Source organism: Lissotriton vulgaris, chromosome 12, assembly GCF_964263255.1.
Source record: "Lissotriton vulgaris chromosome 12, aLisVul1.2, whole genome shotgun sequence".
Lineage (NCBI taxonomy): Eukaryota > Metazoa > Chordata > Amphibia > Caudata > Salamandridae > Lissotriton > Lissotriton vulgaris.
In genome coordinates, this window is record NC_141700.1 from 729,995,172 (window position 1) to 730,015,672 (window position 20,501).

General features: G+C 44.9%; 1 protein-coding gene across 1 annotated transcript in view; it reads left to right on the forward strand.

Annotated features, from left to right (window-relative positions):
* TRAPPC14 (trafficking protein particle complex subunit 14) overlaps positions 1 to 20,501 on the forward strand; it is a 61,364-nt gene that overhangs the window by 6,879 nt on the left and 33,984 nt on the right. The window contains exons 2-8 of the mRNA XM_086945999.1: positions 1,563 to 1,658; positions 8,163 to 8,292; positions 11,448 to 11,534; positions 11,658 to 11,778; positions 16,369 to 16,516; positions 17,259 to 17,341; positions 19,047 to 19,210. Of these exons, the coding sequence (XP_086802125.1) occupies positions 1,563 to 1,658; positions 8,163 to 8,292; positions 11,448 to 11,534; positions 11,658 to 11,778; positions 16,369 to 16,516; positions 17,259 to 17,341; positions 19,047 to 19,210 (829 nt within the window). The remainder of the gene's footprint in view (positions 1 to 1,562; positions 1,659 to 8,162; positions 8,293 to 11,447; positions 11,535 to 11,657; positions 11,779 to 16,368; positions 16,517 to 17,258; positions 17,342 to 19,046; positions 19,211 to 20,501) is intronic.

Consider the following 20,501-nt stretch of genomic DNA (forward strand, 5'->3'; position numbering starts at 1 on the left):
GCCGGCTGTCTTCCGATTCTCAGTTACCAGCAGTGAAAGATTCACCATACAAGCAAGAAAGAAGAAAAGATGTTTTCCAAAAAGACAGAACCCTAGAAATGTCACTATTTCTAGAGAAACTAACAAACTCAAAAGGAAGTAAGATGCCTAGTCTCCAATATAATGTGGATGTTCTTAGAGTTAAAGGTTTGAGCAGCTGCTTGCTAAACCAGCATTGACAAAGTTATTAGCCTTGGTAATTGTGTGTGAAAGGTTTTCTTACCCATTCAGTATTACGCAAAAAAAGTGCTTTTTGCAGCAGTGCAAGCTTCCCTTGCGCAGAACAGAAATGACATGAGTAGCAGAAGGGTAAGTGTCCTTCAGGCACATAACTAGTACAACACAAAGGGCCATATGTATCAACACATTTCCCCATAGACACAGAATGGGCAAAACCCTTTGACACATCTGGCCCTTAGACTCTTAACAGCAGTGCAAGCTTCCCTTAGGTACTGTAGAAGTGCAGCATTGGGCAGCAGAATTCCCAAAGACAAAAAGGCATGGTTCTTTTCATGTACAGTGTAAAAATAATTTCTCCTGTAAGGGAAAAGTTAAGCAGCTTTATGAAAGCATTGTTTTAATGATGTTTGAAATGCATTGTGTTTCCGAACTCTGTCCTTATTTCATAGCCACTAACCTAACGCTGGTAGGAAACAGATTCCCTCTTCCTCCTTCTTTCAGTCACTCCGTGGCTTAAACATCTGTGCTTTTCTACTGTGTAATAAAAAAATGGCATTAACAAATGCAGTATTCTTTGGCGCTGTAATGTGTTTCAGGAGAATGATGAAGAACATATGCACTTGGTTCTTAGCTCGATTCATTTTTATGGTACACAAATGCCAGTAGAAAGCTTCCCGTTTCCTGTTAAGTACTGATTTGCATGAAATAGGATCAGTACGGCAGCAGTGTGCATCAGCAGTGTTCCTTGTACCACAGCAGCCTTAGAGGCACCCTGGGAGTAGGAAGCAAATGAGAAAACTCTTATAACTTCTTCTCTTAGGCCCCACTTTAGGAGTATCAGTTGAATAGATTTCCTTAGTTAAGGGCAGCAAGTTCTAATATTGGCGATTATATATTTTTTTTACAGTACAATTATACATATGATGGCAGTTCTGATTGTCACACATTGTTCAGATAGCTGAATTGTCTGTTGGGAAGCCATGAAGTGGACATTTATATCCCTGATATTATGTGCTTGCTAAGCTGCATCCATATATTTCCCATTTGCATGTGTAAGACAAATGTTACCTTATAAACCGAGCCCTCAAAGATCCAATGGTTTAGATGGATTGGCCACTATTGAGTAATTGATACTAACAAAGTGAAAGCATGTTGTTAAAGAGGAGAAACCAGGGCAGTCAATGAAGAGGCATACAAATCAATAATAGGAATGTATGTGGCACAGCACACTGATTTGCGTCACCATTTCTCAGTCAGGGTTTGACACTAAGAGATATATGCTACTAAAGTGTGCGTGGTGCGCAGACTCCGCTTTGCTAATTCAATGTATTTCCTATGCCCAGGTGTCTGATGAGGATCCCATTGTCTCCAGCGATGAGGTCATTTTCCCACTAACCATCTCACTGGACAGGCTGCCTCCTGGAACTCTCAAAGCTAAGGTAATTAATATGGTGGAGAACTTTAGGGAGTTGCTTGTCAATTACTCTAAATCTTTTCAGAGGTTCTATTGTACTGCACTATGCCTATTTAAAGTCTGGGATTGACTCCTAGTCTCTGACTGTGCCTTTCTTCAGCATTGTATGATGCTCTTCCAAACCTGTCTTCCTAGTGCCTTTGTTTTGTCTGTGGTAGTGATGTCTCCAGTTTATGCATGTATGTGGTGTTCTGGGCTCTGAGAGCATAAGTGGTCTGTTACAGCATTGTGATAGTGTAGTGTTCTTCAAAGAGGTGCGCCTTCGGTCCTTTGCTAAAATGGAGCAGGGTTGGGCGGCCTAATAGGACAGAGGGATATTGATCAAGGTTCTGAGTGCTTAGATGCAGAATGCCTTTTGCCTTGTTTTTAGGTCTCCCCTACAGGTTACCTGTCTGTTGTTGGAAGACCTCTCGTGGAACATCCAAAAAAACGTAGTCTGCTCACAGCCAACCCACTGTTTACCATTGTTTGACTCACTCTCTGGAAACTCATTTTTAGGTCTCGCCTACCAGACAGCTTTTCGTTGTCTAGTTGCTTCCTTTGGTTGACTTCTTTCCACTCTCATTTTCCTGTTTTTTTTTTAATTCAGTGGCTTTACATATTCTTCCATCTTTTTCTTACATTTGTCCCTTCCCTGGAGCAAATCCTGCTCTTGTTTAGAGAACTACTTTTTAGGTCTCGCCTAGGCAGTGCTTGCGCTGTCTCTTTGAGAAATGCTATATCTAGGAAATGGGCTTGAAAAAATGCCCATCTGTTTCATTGGGTCCTCTGGCTGTCCTTTAGAAATGCTGGCTTTTCATTGGTAAATACTCAGTAGCCCCTCCTTTTAGAATGTTGTATCCTCCCATGAGGACTGGCCCTCTTGCATGTGTTCTTACTGTTCGGGTATTTATACTTAAGAGAACTCTTTTATTTATTTGGCCTGCCTCTTTTCTTCTTAACTATTCTGTTTACATGTGCATTGAAAGGTCCATTCAATTGCTTGCCGTGTGCCTCCCTTTCTCCCCTCCCGCAATACTACTTTGGTCTATTAACTCTCCTGCCTCCCTTTCAACCCTCACACAATAATGCTCGCAGACCTACCACCACCCCTCTGAGGCCACTGCTGTTTGCTCATTTGGTTAATTTACTCAGTCTATCCCCACACTACTTGCCTGTCCCGAGATCACTGCTTTGAATCCTTATGTTATTTCAAAGTAATCGCTTTTATTTATATAGCGCACCTATCCATGCGCTCAAGGTTGAGCCGACACCAAACTCGGACACAGATCCCCAGCTTCCCAGTCGGCAGATCACACTGCTGTACCTTATCCCCAGCTTCCCAGTCGGCAGCTCTCACAGATGAGCCATTTCATTTCCCTAACCATGTTGCAGGATGCAATACTATATGTGCCCAAAAGAGGTCCCAAGGGATACTTCGTGACATCCTATGGTACTGCACCCTCACAACACTGCTTGTTAGTGATCAGAAGGGGACTGTTTTTTTTTGTCTGCTGATGTTTTGCTCCATCCACTTACTCTCACCGTACCGCCCAGCCACCTCCTCACTCTTCCCACCACACTGTGTAGTGTCTTTTGCCAGTAATCTAAACATTAAAACAATAGCTGAATCTGTAGCAGCTCTGAAAATCACTAAGCATGGGCGGAAAATCCGTTCCGCTCGCGGATTTTGCGGATTTTCGGGAAATCCGCAATCCGCGAGATTTGCGAATCTCCCGCAAAATCCGCAAATCCGCGAGCAGCGGATTTTGCTCGCACTGTTCGCGTGAGTTCGCGCCCCGCGAATAAGTGCAAAATTGCAGAAATACGATTTTAGCAAAACTGAAAGTAACTACCTACCAGGTTCAAACGTTCAGGCTCATCATTAGTAGCCATTTCCTGTAGTGCTTCCTGAGGGGCCCCTCCAGAGTCCAGTTGCCAGTTGAAACTATTATGTGACCCTGCTCTGAACCTCAGAATAGTTACACATATGCCACAAAGGTCCTGAATTACAGCTAAGGGAGACAAGCAGGAGCCAGGCTGGAAGTTAAAATCCATTAATCAGCCCCTAATTCATTATTGTCAGTTGGGGCAGGGCAGGTGTTGTAACTAATTTTGCAACAATGAAAGCACTTAGCAAGTGCAAAAGATCACTAATCAGGGCGCACTAAGGAAGCAGGTGCCAGCTAAAAAAATATTCTGTGACACATTAATCAGCCCCAAATTCATTCAGGTCACTTGAGGCAGGGAAGGTGTGCTTTCCTTTGCCGAAAATAATGTACACTGGACAACCAGAGGGTGTGGTGATGAAACAGAGGGTGGCATGGGTGGGCCAGAGGGTGGCATGAGTAGTCAGAGAGTGGCAGTGGTGACAGAGAGTGGCAGTGATGAAGAAGAGTGTCCCAAACAGGCTGGACACGTAGAAACAACAAGTTCGCGAAACTTGCGACCCGACAGGTAAGTTCGCAATTTGCGAAAGTGTACAAAACCCTCGCGAACTGGCAGAAACACGGGCGAACACACAAAAAAAAAAAATCCGCAAATTCGCGGGAATTCGCGGATTTTGCGGATTGTGAATCCGCAAATCAGCAAAATTCGCGAACGCGAGATCCGCAAAATTCGCTCATGCTTAAAAATCACCCTCCGCACCAGAGCCAACAGCCTGCAGCCCGCATCAATGCGGTACGGATCCTGAGCACCCCATAGTCCTCTTTCTATAGCGATGTCATCGTCTATGCCTGGAAGTCATAGATTTGGTGAGAGAACAATGTTTATTACTCTTCAAAACCCACAGCTTGGTGCCATTTTTTTTGTGGTAAATCTGCAACCCCCTTTGTGATCTAAAAACGCCACACTGCTCATGCAGCTGTCATTTCACACCCTTGGGTCATCACGAAAACATGTAACCTTTTCATAGACTAAATTTGTGTTTCCTAGCAAACTAAATTTGACTTTGGGTTGACATCCCTCCTAAATAGGCTGCAAGGAGATGTCTCGTGGAACAGTGGAATTTTACACTATATTACAGATATTGTTTCTCACTCTGATCTTTCTATAACATAAAACTAGTTAATCATTGCCAGTTCTGTACACATTTGAAATGACCACACTGCAAGCAGCTTCCTAGCCCAGAACTGGACACAGAACAGCGCCGACTAGCAACCAAGTAAGGGGATACTAGGCTCATACATAATCATCTACAAACACAAACAGAAGCGATTTTGAATCACTGCCAGTTTCCAATTGCAGAGGAGGAGATGCGCCCAAGCTCTGTGTACATGAAACGCTGGCTGGGACGTTATGCGACATGCCTGCAAGCCCTTTGCCCAGAAACGTGCTTAGTCATTATACATACTACCATCGAAACACTCAAGAGACCATATGTAGCCGCACACAGGCTTTCATATGTGGCACCGGTATGCAGCCCTGATATTTTGCAAAACAGCACTCTATTTGATTTTTGACACCAAACGTATAATGACTAAAGTCAAATTACGGATCCCAGAATACATATTGTTACTAAAGCAGACTATGAGAAGGTGTTACATAATTTGGGACCCCTTAGCGTTTTATTTTCTGCATTTTTAAATCCTTGATTCCCCTCCTCCAGCAACATGAAGCATGGAGATTTCACAGCATTAATCTTTAATAGTTTTCAGCAACACTAACTACCATCAGCAGTTCTTCAGAATTTTTTGCATGGTATTGGCATTTTCTCATTTTTTAGGTCGAGCATAGACAGCACCAATAGCTCGAACTCTCACAAAGGCAAGACCTATAGCATTGCAAATGCTTGTTTATTTTTTGTTGAGCACTCCATGAGTGCACATGTTTTCAAGCTTTCTCCATCTTGTTTGTTTCTGTCTTGTATGCTTCTCTTCCTGTCAAAGCCCAGTTTGCACTCCGTGTTGTGCTTTTCCTTATGTGATCCCCCCCCCTTCCACCCAAATCTGGGATTGCTTCCTGCATCCTCCCGCCCATTCCCCTTTGCTATCCTCTAAGAGCCCAAACTCACTCTTCCATTGCTCGTTCACCCATTTACAGCTATTTACATTTTTTAACATTAATATTTTTGGAGGGCCTCGCAACTGTCATTTTCTGCTAGGTGCTGTACTGCACAAAAAGCACTTTTGTACACCTAAAATGTCATATTTTTCTAAAGACTTGCATGCCTGAGTAGCATCTGCGTCCGAGTTCAAGATTGTGCTTTAGTCTCTCTGGTGTGCTGCTTTCTCCTTCAAATCCCCCTGCCCCATGTTGCTCCCTCCTTCCCTCAACTCGTCCATTACCCCCCCCCCTCCCCTCCCCCCCCCCCACCACTCATCCCTGCCTTTTGTAGGTTTGGCTTGACAGTGCAGCTATTACTGTACCTTATGTGATCAAACAAAAAAAAAGAGCTTTTAGGAGTACTACAGAAAAGGACTTGGGCTCTGCCCAAATCTTGATCTGCTGGAGTACATGTTTTAATTGGGCAGAAGTTATGTGCTTCCATTAAAACGTGCTTACCCTTCAAGAACTGTGATCACTGTTAATCAAACCAGAGCTCTTTATGAAGCCAAGCTATTGTGTCCCGATAGAGCTTGACCTTTTGGTCAGACACATGCCACTGCAATGATATGGCTCCTAAATAGTTAGAAATTAGGGTGTTTGTTCTTGTCTGACAGCAGCACAGATGGGAAGAGTGTAGTCGGGAGCACTGTGTTGCAGTCCCTGCCACTTTACTTCCCGACATCCACTTCAGAAATACCTTAAAATGGCACTACTTGAGAAAATTCCGTTTGTTTTTCTTTCTCATTCCTAGTCTTAAGATTTATGGACTGGGGGGATTTTTTTAAAGCTCCCAGTCTCCCAAAAGTGAATGTAATTATTAAATGTAATTTATATTTTTAATTATATTACTAATATTATATTTAACTTGCTCCAAATGTAATATATTTAATGTACTTATATAATATACTATAATTTAAAATGTTCCTTCCCTGAATCCTAAAAACTCCTACATACCCATCAATGCCAACGTAATGTATCCTATTGTTAGTATGAATGTATTTATTCCTCCACACCATTGTTTTGTATAGTTTGATGCTTCTGTGCCTAGATGGCGGAAGGGTATTAGGGCAAACCCCAGGGCATCATTAGAGTGGGCTTTGGCTTGGCTCCATCTAGAGTAGCGTTAGTCTCGCCTCATGCTATTAGCTGGAAATGGATCATTCCACCTTTAAGGAAGTGTTTCCATTAGACTACAGAAGGGATTATTCTAAATCTGAAAAAGAAACTCAACTATACTATTTCACATTTATTTCTGAATTCAACAAGGAAAGCAATACTTTTTTTGCTCCTTTTTCCCCAGAATTGGCAAGTAGGACAGGCTTAAATGTGAGAAACAACATTTGTGCATAAAATGCAACAAACGACATTTGTAAATGTGTCTCTATTTATTTATTGGTACATTAAATCCAGGCCTAATGGCTTTGTCAATTTTTGTTTTTCTAGCTTATCTCAAGTGATCCCCAAGAGCGCTCTTGCCCCTCCCAGCACCCCATTGCATTTATTTAAAAAATATATATATATATATTAGTAAAATGGCAGCCGGGTATCATACCACACGCATGATGATGCTTGCAAGCACGTACATCATGATACATGCACTAGTCGTTGTATTTTTTTTGTCTGCTGCACAGCATCGGCAAAAAGCATTGGTAAATTGGGCATTCCAGTAGGTCAGAAAGGCAAGACCTATTAGCTGTGCCAATAGTCGTTTACTTTTTGCACTTATTTGCCTCCAGACTGATGATATCCTGGCTGTGGGTGTGCGGAGAGCCACCTGAGATGGTGAGCTTGTCAGCCAGGTATGCGGGGTGCTGACCTTCATTGCTTGTTTTATATAACCATGATTCTGTTTTGGTTTATGTTCCATTACAAATTGGTGTCTTGAGCATGTGTTCAGCTACATACCTCCCATTAGTAAGCTGCTCTGGCCGAAGGGGCTAGTAAGAAGGCTGCAAAGTGACAATTTTATTTGAGTGGCGAGGGTACTGTATCTGCCTCTTGCACTACTGCCCTGCAGGCGCTGTCCACAAAGCATACCATGCCATAGCAGACCTGGCACCCATTAGATGAAGTTTAAGCCTACAGCCGAGATCTAACTCCCATCTTTCTACTTGTGCATGTTATTTTTAATGGTGCTTGTAGAAAGCTATTGATAACGGTATGAGGCCAGGACCAATGCAACATGAAGTGTGAGAGCTGGAACATTAGAATGGTCCATCATCCTCCTTGATGGAGAAGTTGGATTTGTTGTGGCCTGAGCACTCCTGCGTCCAATTTATAACCTAGGAAGCTACACTCCTTTCTTCTGCCACCGGATGGCTAAGCAGACCTCTGGTCTTGGCACCTCGCCTAACATCTGTACATCTTTCTAATTAGACCCACTGCTTGAGTTTTCAGCTGCTTTTATCTACTCAGCTGCCTTTCGATCATCTCTCTGCAGATCATCGTCACTGTCTGGAAGCGGGATTCCGAGAAGGCAGAGGTGCGGGAGTGTGGCTACCTTGCGATCCTGCAGAACCGCTCCCCCACGCAGATCTTCCGGGAAGAGCAGAACACCTTCAAAGCCCAGGGTAGGTGAGGAGCTTGGAGAATGGTGAGCTTTGGAGGTGGGAGTGGTGGGACAAGGTCTGACTGGCTTGAGATCTGAGGGGAAAGCCATCATGGAGCCTTTTAAAAAAAAATATACATAGACATTGACAGCATGTACATTTCACCAGGCTTGGGTCCTCTGCTTAGTTTTCATGCCTGCTGCATCATTGTAATATATGTTTGGTCTCCAGCTCTCGCTTAACACCCACTAACAGTAATAATTTCTCCCCTTTCTCCCTCACACTGGCCACGTTGAAGTTTGTCACACCACCAGGTGGAGTGAAAGCAGTGTGTGTCCCACGCTTAGTGTCAGCCTCCTATTTCCACAAAGAAGGCCATGTCCTAATTTTAGCACAAGCTTCCACAACAAGTAGCTCACCAACTACCTGTGAGTAGCTCTCCTGTGTGCATCTCAGCCTACTAAATAAGTTTTGGGTTGGTTGAATTAATATATGTATACCATAATTGAAAAGTGTGTATTTTATATGAAAATGTGTGTGTTTTCAGAGCCATAATTTTCCAAACTTTTTTATAGTTGGTATTTGAATGATACATTTTGCAGCATTGGGAGACTTTAGATTAGATTTTAGATTTGAAAGCTTTATTCGAGTTGTACACTCATAAAAGCACAAACATATAAATACATACACATTTTTTAAAACTTCGACATTTTGTTACAAAAATTTGTAATTGGGAATACATAGTATATTAGCATAAAAATTGTTACCAGTTAAAAAATAAGCTTTTTCATAATATGCGAAAACTAGATGCAGGATGAGGTATAGAAACCTCCGCGTTGCAGACCATTCCCAAGGTTTAATTGGGAGACTTGTTACTCATACCTTGGTGCCCGGGGGCATTGTGGCTGTTCCGTATTACCCCTCTAGAGTCTTTCCAAATCGACTAGGCCTCTTTTACATGTTACTGCTAGTAATCCTGCACTGAGGTGACCACGGTTCAAAAACCCTTGCATAGGGTGCTCTCTAATGTAATCTTGTCTGATGTGTTCGACAGTAGTAATATCAGTAGCTCAGGATGATTTTCATTGAAAATAAGAAGCTCTTAGTGAAAAGGCTGGAGACCCCTGTCCTGGCATCTGTAATCTATATCCAGTCAGCGAGAAATGATCATGTTGAACCATTGATTTTCTGAGGTTTGCCCTCTGACATGCAGGGTTTCCATCACCCCTCACAATATTCCGTTCCTGCAGAAAACCCAACTAACTGCATGAAAATTGACAGATGTTGTTCCTAAGTCCTCTGCAAACCTTTTGGGACTGGGTGCAGAGTAGTTTTTGTTGCAAAATTGCATTGGTTTACATAGGTTGTTGTGCTGGGCTCCAGGCGGTTATGAATGCCAATTAAATGGCTCAGCGAAGTAAGCACTTGTCGCCAATGCCTGTGATATACAGGTCCTAAATGTAAATCTTGGCAACGTCAGCACAGTCATTTAGCCTTCTGTGGTCGATAACTTGAGTAGTGTTGAATTGCGTAACCGAAATCATATTATGTAACGTTATTTAAAAATGTCTTTATTAGAGCATAGTTATAAATAATATTTAAGTGCTGTAGCATGCTACCGAGGTCAATAACTGTTGTTCAATGCCCCCAACCAAAGTTCTATATCTACAAACAGGCAGGACATTCAACGGCCCACGGGAGCTGGAATCTTATAGATTAAAAGAGGAGACACAGCAAGACAAAGGTTGGATTGATAGAGCAGAAGGAAGGCATGCATCCCCTACTATTGTCTCTGCGCCCCTTCATTGTCTTCAGTGGAGCTTCTCAGCATTCCATTGTTTTGAAATACATTTTTTAATTACATTTTAAACTGCTTGTCTTAGGAAAACAGTTCATGTGTATTTCTGGAAACAATTTAAGGTGACCATGAATAACAAATGTTTACACTATTTGATTTGAAGAATAGTTGAATGCCTCAAGCATTGTGCTTATTTTAATGGAATAAAAACCCAGGTCTTTAAAATATCCGCATTTAATGTATCTGAACAGGACCCATTAATAAAATATTAATGTAACCTAGAGTACAAGCCGTGCCATGATTTCCTAACTAGTCACTTTGTCTGCATTTACACCAACACCGTCCATTGTCGACAGTAGGCAGGTCCCCTGATTTATTATTATTTTTTTAAACAAAATAGCAGCACATCCAATGGTCCTACATAAAAAGAACTGCATCCCTCCTCAGAGATGCAGACCAGCATATTGTTAGCGACTTCTATCGCTCTTGCAAGCTTTGTGGGCAAGTAACCCAGATCATATGTTTAACTAGAAATTCTAACTTTTCTTGCACCAGGATTTTTGGCATACGCAATGCTTCCAAGCCCTCATGGAACGCATCACTTAGAAATGCCAAAATCTGCATTTTTAAAAGCTAAACAAAGCTTTATTTTAATTAAGATTGTGTGGTGCATAGTGTAGTTTATTTGCATAGAGGTGCAGAAAATCTTGTATGCATGAGGTTGTTGGGCATCAGTGATTAAGTAAAAACAATCAGCAATGCCCAGCTCTCTTCACAAGTCAATGCAGTTTACTTAAAGTAACATGGGCCAGAAAATGATATTCTTCCATAAATGATTCACTGTATCTCCTCAGGAAGAGGTGAGTATGAATTCCTTCTAGCCCCTAGTAGGCATTAAAGAAACGAGGGATGGGACACCTTTTAGGAAGAAGTGTTCATGAATGTAGAACACTTGTTCATTTTCAGAGGCACTGACTCGGTTCAAAATAATAAAATGTACAACTCTGTGTGGTTTTCTTTATAAGCCATGCTTGAACATTAGGCAAACTCTTTACACAATTATTAATTAGTTCTTAACAGGGCAAATTAGGGCTATTATTTAATAAAGCAGATATAGACGTTTACGGGGGATAGGATATTTCAGGTCATCTATAAACCACCTGTCCATGGGAAGCGACAAGAGTGCAGTAGGAAGCATTATATAAAGAAATAATTTATGTCAATTCTGAGAAATAATGAATGGATTACCCAGTGCGACTGAAACTCTAATGCAGCCTGTCCATAGCTTCCTAAAGGGTCCTGGTTTTGAAGCTAAAGAGTGAACAGAAGCCTGGCCCTGGTGCACCACACTCATATCCATCCCCTTCTTTCTCTGCAGTGAGCACCTTGTTAACGGTGCTTCCGCCGCCTGCACTGAAATGTCGCCAGATCACTGTCTCCGGAAAGTATCTCACAGCCTTAAAAGGTAAGTGGCGCAGTCCTTTTACCCCAGGTGAGTCCGGTGCTGCCCTGCCTGCAGACTGGTTCTTCTCAGGGCAGGCTGCCTGGCTTGGTGTTGGCCTCATGGTCTTGCCTGCTTCCCTTGCAGTGTTAAACAGTTCGAGCCAGGAGGAAATCTCTGTCTGGGACATTCGTATTTTGCCAAACTTCAACGCCAGTTACCTCCCCATGATGCCCGACGGTTCTGTGCTGCTAGTGGACAATGTCTGGTGAGTGTGTAAAAGGGAGAGTGACCAGCATGGGCAGCAAGCGCCTTCTGATCGGTTGTATAGCTGTGGGCTCTACTTGTGTGCCAGCACTCCCTGCAGCCCTGTGTGCTTGTACTCGGGTGCTGTCCCACAGTGTGTGTCAATGGGGTATTAAAGGGAGCTTCAATCATTTGTGAGGACTGTGGATTTCCCCTTTAATGTAGTGCAGTGGCGTGTCTCTTGATTTTCTGCTCACTTGCTTCCTGTTTCATAATCTCAAAATATGCCCCTTTTTATGTCCTCCATTTTGTATCTTCTGATTTTCTCCTGGTAGTTCTAGCTGTTCCCTTATACTTTCCACTGCTTTTCCCATAAATGCCCCTCATACTCTGCTCTTAAAGCACTTCCTGCTAGACTTCAACACCCCTGGGAGTACAGTACTGGGATCCTAGCACAGCTCCTCCTATTTGTGTACTAACACCTCACACAGCTCTGCCCATACCCGCCAGTTGTAGCCTGCTGCACCCTTGCTTTTCTATCACTGCTCTTTCAATGCTTTCATTACACCACGAAGCAGCCGTTGCTGTTCCAAAACTGACCGTCACCTGGAGCTCTGCCAATGCATCTCTCACACCAGGCAGCATCCTTTGCTGTTCCGCAACTGACCGTCACCTGAAGCTGTGCCAATGCATCTCTCACACCGCACAGCATCCTTTCCTGTTCGACAACTGACCGTCACCTGGAGCTCCCCCAGTGCATCTCTCACACCAGGCAGCATCCTTTGCTCCGCCACACCTGACCGGCACCTGGAGCTCCCCCAGTGCATCTCTCACACCAGGCAGCATCCTTTGCTCCGCCACACCTGACCGTCACCTGGAGCTCCCCCAGTGCATCTCTCACACCAGGCAGCATCCTTTGCTCCGCCACACCTGACCGGCACCTGGAGCTCCCCCAGTGCATCTCTCAACCCACGCACCATCCTTTGCTGTTCCACAACTGACCGTCGCCTGGAGCTCCCCCAGTGCATCTCTCCCCCCAGGCAGCATCCTTTGCTGTTCCTCAGCTGACCGTCACCTGGAGCTCCCCCAGTGCATCTCTCCCCCCAGGCAGCATCCCTTGCTGTACCGCAACTGACCGTCACCTGGAGCTCCTCCAATGCATCTCTCACACCACGCAGCATCCTTTGCAGTTCCACAACTGACCGTCACTTGGAGCTCCCCCAGTGCATGTCTCACACCACGCAGCATCCTTTGCAGTTCCACAACTGACCGTCACTTGGAGCTCCTCCAATGCATCTCTCACACCACGCAGCATCCTTTGCAGTTCCACAACTGACCGTCACTTGGAGCTCCCCCAGTGCATCTCTTACACCAGGCAGCATCCTTTGCTGTTCCACAACTGACCGTCACTTGGAGCTCTGCCAATGCATCTCTCACACTAGGCAGCATCCTTTGCTGTTCCACAACTGACCGTCACTTGGAGCTCTGCCAATGCATCTCTCACACCACGCAGCATCCTTTGCTGTTCCGCAACTGACCGTCACCTGGAGGTCCGCCATTGCAGCTCTGGGGCCCCAAGTTTACGGGGGGCTCAGCAACTCTGGGGCCCGAGGTTTTGGGGGGAGGGTGGGTCCCCGGGGGCCCCTGAGGTCTCGGGCAGCCCAGCAAGTCTTGGCGCCCCTTTGAGGTTTCGAGGGCCCCCCCGGAGGTCACTGGGGGCCCGAGGTCTCTGGGGGCCTGGCAGTTCTGGGGCCCCCAAGGTCTCAGCGGCACCTGAGGTGTCTGAGGGCCTGGCAGCTCTCGGGCCCTGAGGTTTCAGGGAGCCTGTCAGCTCAGGGGGTGGGGGGAGGCAGGGCGGCAGCTTCTGGGGCCCTTGATGTCTCTGGAGGCACCCGAGGTTTCAGGGGGCCGGGCAGCTCTGGGGCCCCCATGGTCTCAGGGAGCCCAGCAGCACTGGGCCCCTAAGGTCTCAGGGAGCCCCTTAGGTCTCTGGGGGTCCGGCAACTCTAGGGGCCCCTGAGGTGTCTGGGGGCCCTGTAACGCTGGGGGGCCCAAAGTCTCTGGGAGGCCAGCAGCTCTGGGGCCCGAGGTCTCTGGGTTCCGGCTCAGGGGCCCGAGGTCTCTAGGGGGCCCGAGGTCTCTAAGGCACAATTGTCTCAGGGGGGTCCGAGGTCTCTGGGGGCCCAAGGTCTCCGGGTTCCAGATGTCTGAATACCAGCTCTAGGTGCCCGAGGTCTCTGGGTCCTGGCTCTGGGGGTCCGAGGTCTCTGGGGACCCTAAGATCTCTGGGGCCCTTGAGGTCTCTGGAGGCCTGGCTCTGGGTGCCAGTGGTCTGTGTCCTGGTTGTGGGTGCCTGGCGGTCTCTGGGTGCCTGGCGGTCTCTGGGTGCCTGGCGGTCTCTGGGGGCCTGAGGTCTCTGGGGGCCTGAGGTCTCTGGGTGCCAGAGGTCTGGGTCCCGGCTCTGAGTGCCAGAGGTCCGGCTTTTGTAGACCGAGGTCTCTGGGGCCCGAGGTCTCTAGATGCAGGCTCTGTGGCCCGAGGTCTCTGGGGGCCTGGTGCCTCCGAGACCTGGCATGCCTCTGGAGGGCCCCAAGGTCTTTGGGCCCGAGCTCTTTGGGGCCCATGATCTCTGGTGCCCATGATTTCTGGTGGTCTGAGCTCACTGGGGCCCGAGGTCTCTGGGGTATCGAGGCCTCTACGGGGCCCAAGGTGTCTGGGGCCCCATGGTCTCTGGTGCCAGGGCCTGGGTGCCAAAGGCCTGCGGCCCGGCTCTAGGCGCCCAGCGATGGCTCTGGAGCCCTGAGATCTCTGGGGCCCCAACTCTTGGAACCATAGGTTTGGGTTCCGGCTCTGTGTGCCAAAAGGTTTGGGAGCCAGAGGTCTCTGGGGGCCAGCTTTGGTAGACTCAAGGTTTCTGGGGGCCCGGCTCTGGGTGCTAAAGGTCTGGGTACTGGCTCTGGGGGCCTAAGGTATCTTGGTGCTGGCTCTGGGGGCCTGAGGTCTCTGGGGGCCTGAGGTCTCTGGGGGCCTGAGGTCTCTGGGGGCCTCGCGTCTCTGGGGCCGTCATTTCTCTGGGGGCCCCAAGGTCTCTGGGGCTCAGCTCTGGGGGCCCAAATTCTTTGGGGGGGCCGGCTTTGGGGGCTGAGATCTGAAAGCTAATGTATCTATCCAACCCTCGAAGCAGCCTGAGGGAGTAGCATATAATGAGCACCTGGATGATTTCCTGCTGTAAAGAGCTATGCTCCAAGGTGTTGAGCCGGACACAGAAGAACTGGAATATTTCGAGAGCTGGTTGACTTAGCTGTTGTTATAATCAGTGGCTATTGGTAGCCTTTGTCTTATTGGAGAATCCTACAATGCCCCCCACCAGATCCCCGCAGAGAAGACTTGCTCATCGTGCCTTCATATTAAGTGAAATATAGCTCTGGCATTAAACACTTTCCAGCGCTAATTTTGGCTCTCTCGCCCCTCCCCACCTCCCTCACACACCCCCACCCTAGAACTAGGAAGGTAGAGGTTTGGATGCAAGTTTTTTTAAACATTTTTTTAAAATTTATATTAGCACGTTGAGCTAGAAATTATTTGGGGGGGATTTGGCAGGTCTGTCTTTATAACTTCAATCATCCACCTAAACATGCCTCGTGCAAAGCCTTTTTTATCGCGGTTCCAAGGAGGACAAACTTACATTCAGTATTCATCTGAGTAATGAATCCAAGCAAACCTGGTGTTGCTGGATAGGACATTCGTTTAGTTCGTGCATCCCTTGCTGTGTAACAGGAGGATGTTTGGGTGGGTGAGACTGTATTGGTCCCAGTCTCTCCCCAATCGGAACAGAACAAGTTGTTTTAGCTTTCACAACATCTAACTAAGGATTTCAAAATCATGACTAGCACCATGAGGATGAGGGCTGAATGTTAGCTGACTGCAGGTCATCTCCACCTCTCCATCTGCATGTTTTCACTGAGCGCCAAAAAGCATGGGTGACATGTAAAATAAGAAAATAAAAACCTGTGTTAGCCAAGATCTCGCTTAGTCTGGTTCCATGCCTTCAAGGCAGCTCTTTGGGCCCAAATATACATTACAGCAAGGCAAACGCAGTCCTCGGTCGTAGCCTCCAATATCAGAGGATGGTTTCATGTACAGACATTCCCACCTGCCACCGATAGTGAGCAGATCTCAATCAACTTTCAGAAGGTTAACTATGCAGGTGTCAGAGAGATGCATGATCCTGCTGAAGATGAAGGTTTGCGATGGCTCCAGCATCCACTTTTTCCAAACCAGACTGAATAAACATATGCTCGTTCTAATCTTCACACTGGTCACACGTTCACATGTACCCAGATTGTAAGAAAGTGGGTTTCTGTTGCAGTACCCCCCCTCTACCCACACACACATACACACTCTTTATGCCTGGCTTTTGATGCAACTTTGATAGTGGAGTACTGGGTCCCTGCTAATCTGAGAAGAAAGATAGATGCCCAAAATTAAATGAGTTAACATTTAAGATGGTCTCTAAAGTATACCTATATCCTAGAGGTTGGGTTGAGACCCTGGCCATTTTTTGGGCCTAATCTCTTTTAGTTCACTCTTCATCTCTGTTTTCATTTTGCAGTCACCAGTCTGGCGACGTGTCCATGGCATCCTTCTACCGCGTGGATAGTGTCTCCTCCTGCCTTCCCAGCGTGCTCAGTGCCCTTGAAGAGCAGAACTACCTGTTCCAGTTGCAGGTGGTTGAGCGACCGCAGGAGGACACAAAAGAGGTGAGAAGCAAACAGAGTCCACTTGAGTGAGTCTTGTCTTGAATATATGAAGCATTGTTGTTTTAGTAATACCTAAATATGACAAAGAAACCTTTCACTTGATGGACATTGGCCTGCCAGATTGGTACCTAGTGATACTTGTATACAAAGATTCTCTATCAAAATTTAACAGAGCACAACCACTTGCATGTCTTGAGTCTCACTTAGTAGTCAATATGATTTGAATAAACCCAAATTCATGAACAAAAACAACAATTTTGGAAAACCACAGCCTGTGGTTTTCCAAAATTGCACTTCGAGTCAACTCCATCTGGACTCACAAGACCTTCAAAGTCTGTTTGAATTCTTTGTTGTAATTACCACCGACATCTGTTTTTGACTGCTTTTCTTGTTGTTGTTGTTAATGAATTTAGGTTTATTAAAATCATATTGACTACTAAGTCAGACTCAAGACATGCAAGTGGTTGTGCTCTGTTAAATTTTGATAGTTATATTGTATTTGAGAAAGAGTTCCTCCTTTTTCATATACAGGAAGGTCACTAATAAATGGCACAGTGTTTGACATGAGCACACCAAGATAATATATACCAATACGTCATAGGGATTAGATTGTGATGGAAGTGCTGACTGGTCTTTTATAACCACTGCCATTTTTTTCTATTTCTTACAAAGATTCTCTTCTTTTGGAGACGTTGCTGCTGATTTTTCTAATTTGAGCTGATCTCTTTGCTTCTCTTCTTAGGGTCTGGAAGTACCCTTAGTTGCCATAGTCCAGTGGTCAACGCCAAAGCTACCTTTCACTTCCAGCATCTACACTCACTACAGGTGAGATCTGCTGTCTGGTTGCAGCAGTGAATGGTAACATTATCAGAAGTCACATTGGCACTGACTTCGAACTGAGGATGTGCAAATGGCAGGTCAATCACAGATCAGCGTCTTAAGTCTGTAGCAGTTTTGAAATATGTATGAGGGGATCGACATTAGTCCTTGCAAGCGGTTGGATGATCAGTGTACACATTTTTGGATCCATACAGGTGGTTGTCACCGATCTGCTTTTTCGATCTCGCCTACTAGAACGGATATTCGCCGTCTGTTGCAGGACGTATAGTTTGCTTGCATTGGGCTTGGAGCCCATAAATTGCTTGTAGGCCTGTGCATACCTGGTTACGCATGCCCTCAAAATGACACAACCACTTTTTTTTTCTATTTTCGCCTCAGTCAAAAGCTTTATTTTCTCTTCGTATTCTTTAGTCATGCTGCACAGCATCAAAGATGCTGTGCTGCACGGCTAAAAATGATTGACAAAGCCAAGGTGTCCCAAAGCTGAGACCTATATGCTTAGCCGATGATTGTTGTGTTTGTAGGACCATTCGGAGCCATCACTTAGCAGCTTCTGTTGTAGATTACAGTTTAAAATAATTTTAGTTTGGAAGCATAATCTCAAACATGCTAAAAACATGTAATTACTATTAGCTGAAAATGTAAATTGTAAAATACTACTTTTTCACCATAAATTATAACCCTGATTCTTAACTCTTTTGATACATAGTTCTGTGATACTGACTTCCGCATGCCAAATTGTACTCTGTTTTAATCTTAACCCTGACTCTAGCATTGACTTAACTTTGTCTCCACCCTTAACCATGGGTTTTTTGTCTTATTGGGTAAAACCATTGTTAAAGAAAAACCAGTCAAAAAGGGTTTGATCAAATAAATTTGTTTTAACCAAGTATGTATTTTGTCGGAAACACATAAAACACTAACATGAACATCTAATTAAATTCAACCCTGTTTTTATTCTTATTAATTTCTAATCTTTAAGATTTAACTCCTAGTAACCTGTACATGTGCTTGGTCTATTACTAAGAAATGTGTGTGTGCTATACAGTTACTAGTATAATTGATGAGCAGCTATTGGTCTGTGCAGGGGTTCAGGAGACCACCACGCAGAGTTTGGGTTCCCTGTAAAGGGTGGGATTGCCACCGAGTATCTGAAAACATGAAAGGTCCTTTAGTGGTAGCTCCTAAGGCCTGGGTCCTCCTATGACCGCTTCTTCTGCATGTTTGTTGAACAGGACCAGGACGCTCCAGCTATCGAGTATAGGGCTGGCACTGCCTAGCCTGTTTAAGCAGTAGTACCAACCACTTCACCATTGCTTTGGGTTGCTTAAATGAGAGCTGCCAGTTACTGAAAGATATCCAAACAGGATCCTTGCTTCTCAATTTGTAATAGGTTCTGTGTTTGAGGAGATGGATTCTCACTGAGCAGCTTTCAAGTTCAAGTAGTTAAATTCTCTCTGCTCAGCCTCTGGGGGTCTGTATAGCGGGTGTATGGTTACTGAGGTGCCTCTGGAGTCTGTATAGCAGTTAGAAACTTCCTGGACAGCTTTTGGCGTATTAATAAGGGGCTGGACTCCTAGTAATATTGAAGTGCAATAACATTTGATCTGACTGTGAGTTTGTGCATGTGTCTGTACAGCTATGCGAAACTATTGATGTACAATGCTCATTTTCCTTCGCTCTTCCATAGGTTGCCAAACATTCGCTTGGACCGCCCTCGCTTCGTCATGACTGCATCGTGCGAATCTCCTGTGGAAGTGCACAAACGCTTTAACGTGACCTATACATTGCTGAACGACCTGCAGGACTTCCTGGCTGTGCGGCTCGTATGGACTCCGGAGAATGCGGGAGCAGGTGAGCACGATGGAGCATGGGTGGGGTTTTTTCGATGTTAAGAGATCTGGTCAGAGGACCCTAGAACATGTACATCAAGTCAACGTAAGAAGTGCAGTGACCAGAGGGAATGACGCAGGAGAATCTCAGGTGGGAAAGAGATAACAGTCCTGATACTGTATGTTGAACCGAATGATTTCACAAAAAATAGGGGGATTTATACTCCACATGCCTCCTGGATGCCTAACTAGGAAGACATATGACACACAAGTGGTGCAGATATTTCTATCATTAACAACAAACAATTGTTTCTCCTCAAAACTTAAGGTACATGGTATCCTAACACTACAAAAAGGACTGTTTCTTCCTATGCAATCAGAAATCTGCTGTAACTTAGAAATATTTCTAAGATGTGCCTTTACCATGTACATTTCAATCTGTGACTAAATGCAAAGCCTCTCCGCAATTTGTTGCTCACAGTATTACAAACAAAATATGCCCAGGAGTACAAGCAACATGCAGATAAAATCACAACCTACACATTACAGTGCTCGTAACAACACAATTCTCTGTCATCGTTTTTTGGATGAACTGAATCTAAATATTATATATTTAAAGAAGCTAGACTAATTATATATATATATATATATATATATATATATCACAGAATATCTATGTATGCAGATATATTTATATATATATATATTGTTGAGGGGGAAGGAAAGCCCTCTGGGGTGTGGTCACGAGTCACAACCCACAAACAACCCTGCTGTGGTCAGGAGCCGTGGTCACAGGTCACCGACGCACACTTCACTGAGGAACAAGGAGCAATGATATGAGATGACAAAGATCACATTTGAAGTGGCATTTTATTTGTTAAGTCTTAAGTACATCAGAAAATACATTTATTAATTGATCAGCCTGAGCAATGAAATGTTTGAAAGTCTGACTTTTAATCTGTCAGGATAAAAACAAAACGCAAGTTCACATTCATTATGTCCTAGAAAACAGGCTGGAATGAGGACCTGTAAACCGGTATAATCTAAATCAGTAGGCGATTCAAAAAGGCTCAGAATACATTCAAAGAAAACATAGCGCCTACAAAGGTGCTTTTCTGAAGAAATAACCCAAGCAAGTTTAACATTCTAAAGAGATTCAAGGTGCAAAAGGACTGGGATCTTTCAAAAGGCACAATTGAAATTAGTTAGGGAAAGCAGAACACTTTATAAAGTCTAGTGCCTTGAAGCACTTTAACTATGGAGACTATCCCAGCAGGGCCTAATAGTTTAAGGAAACCTAAAAATGCAAGGAA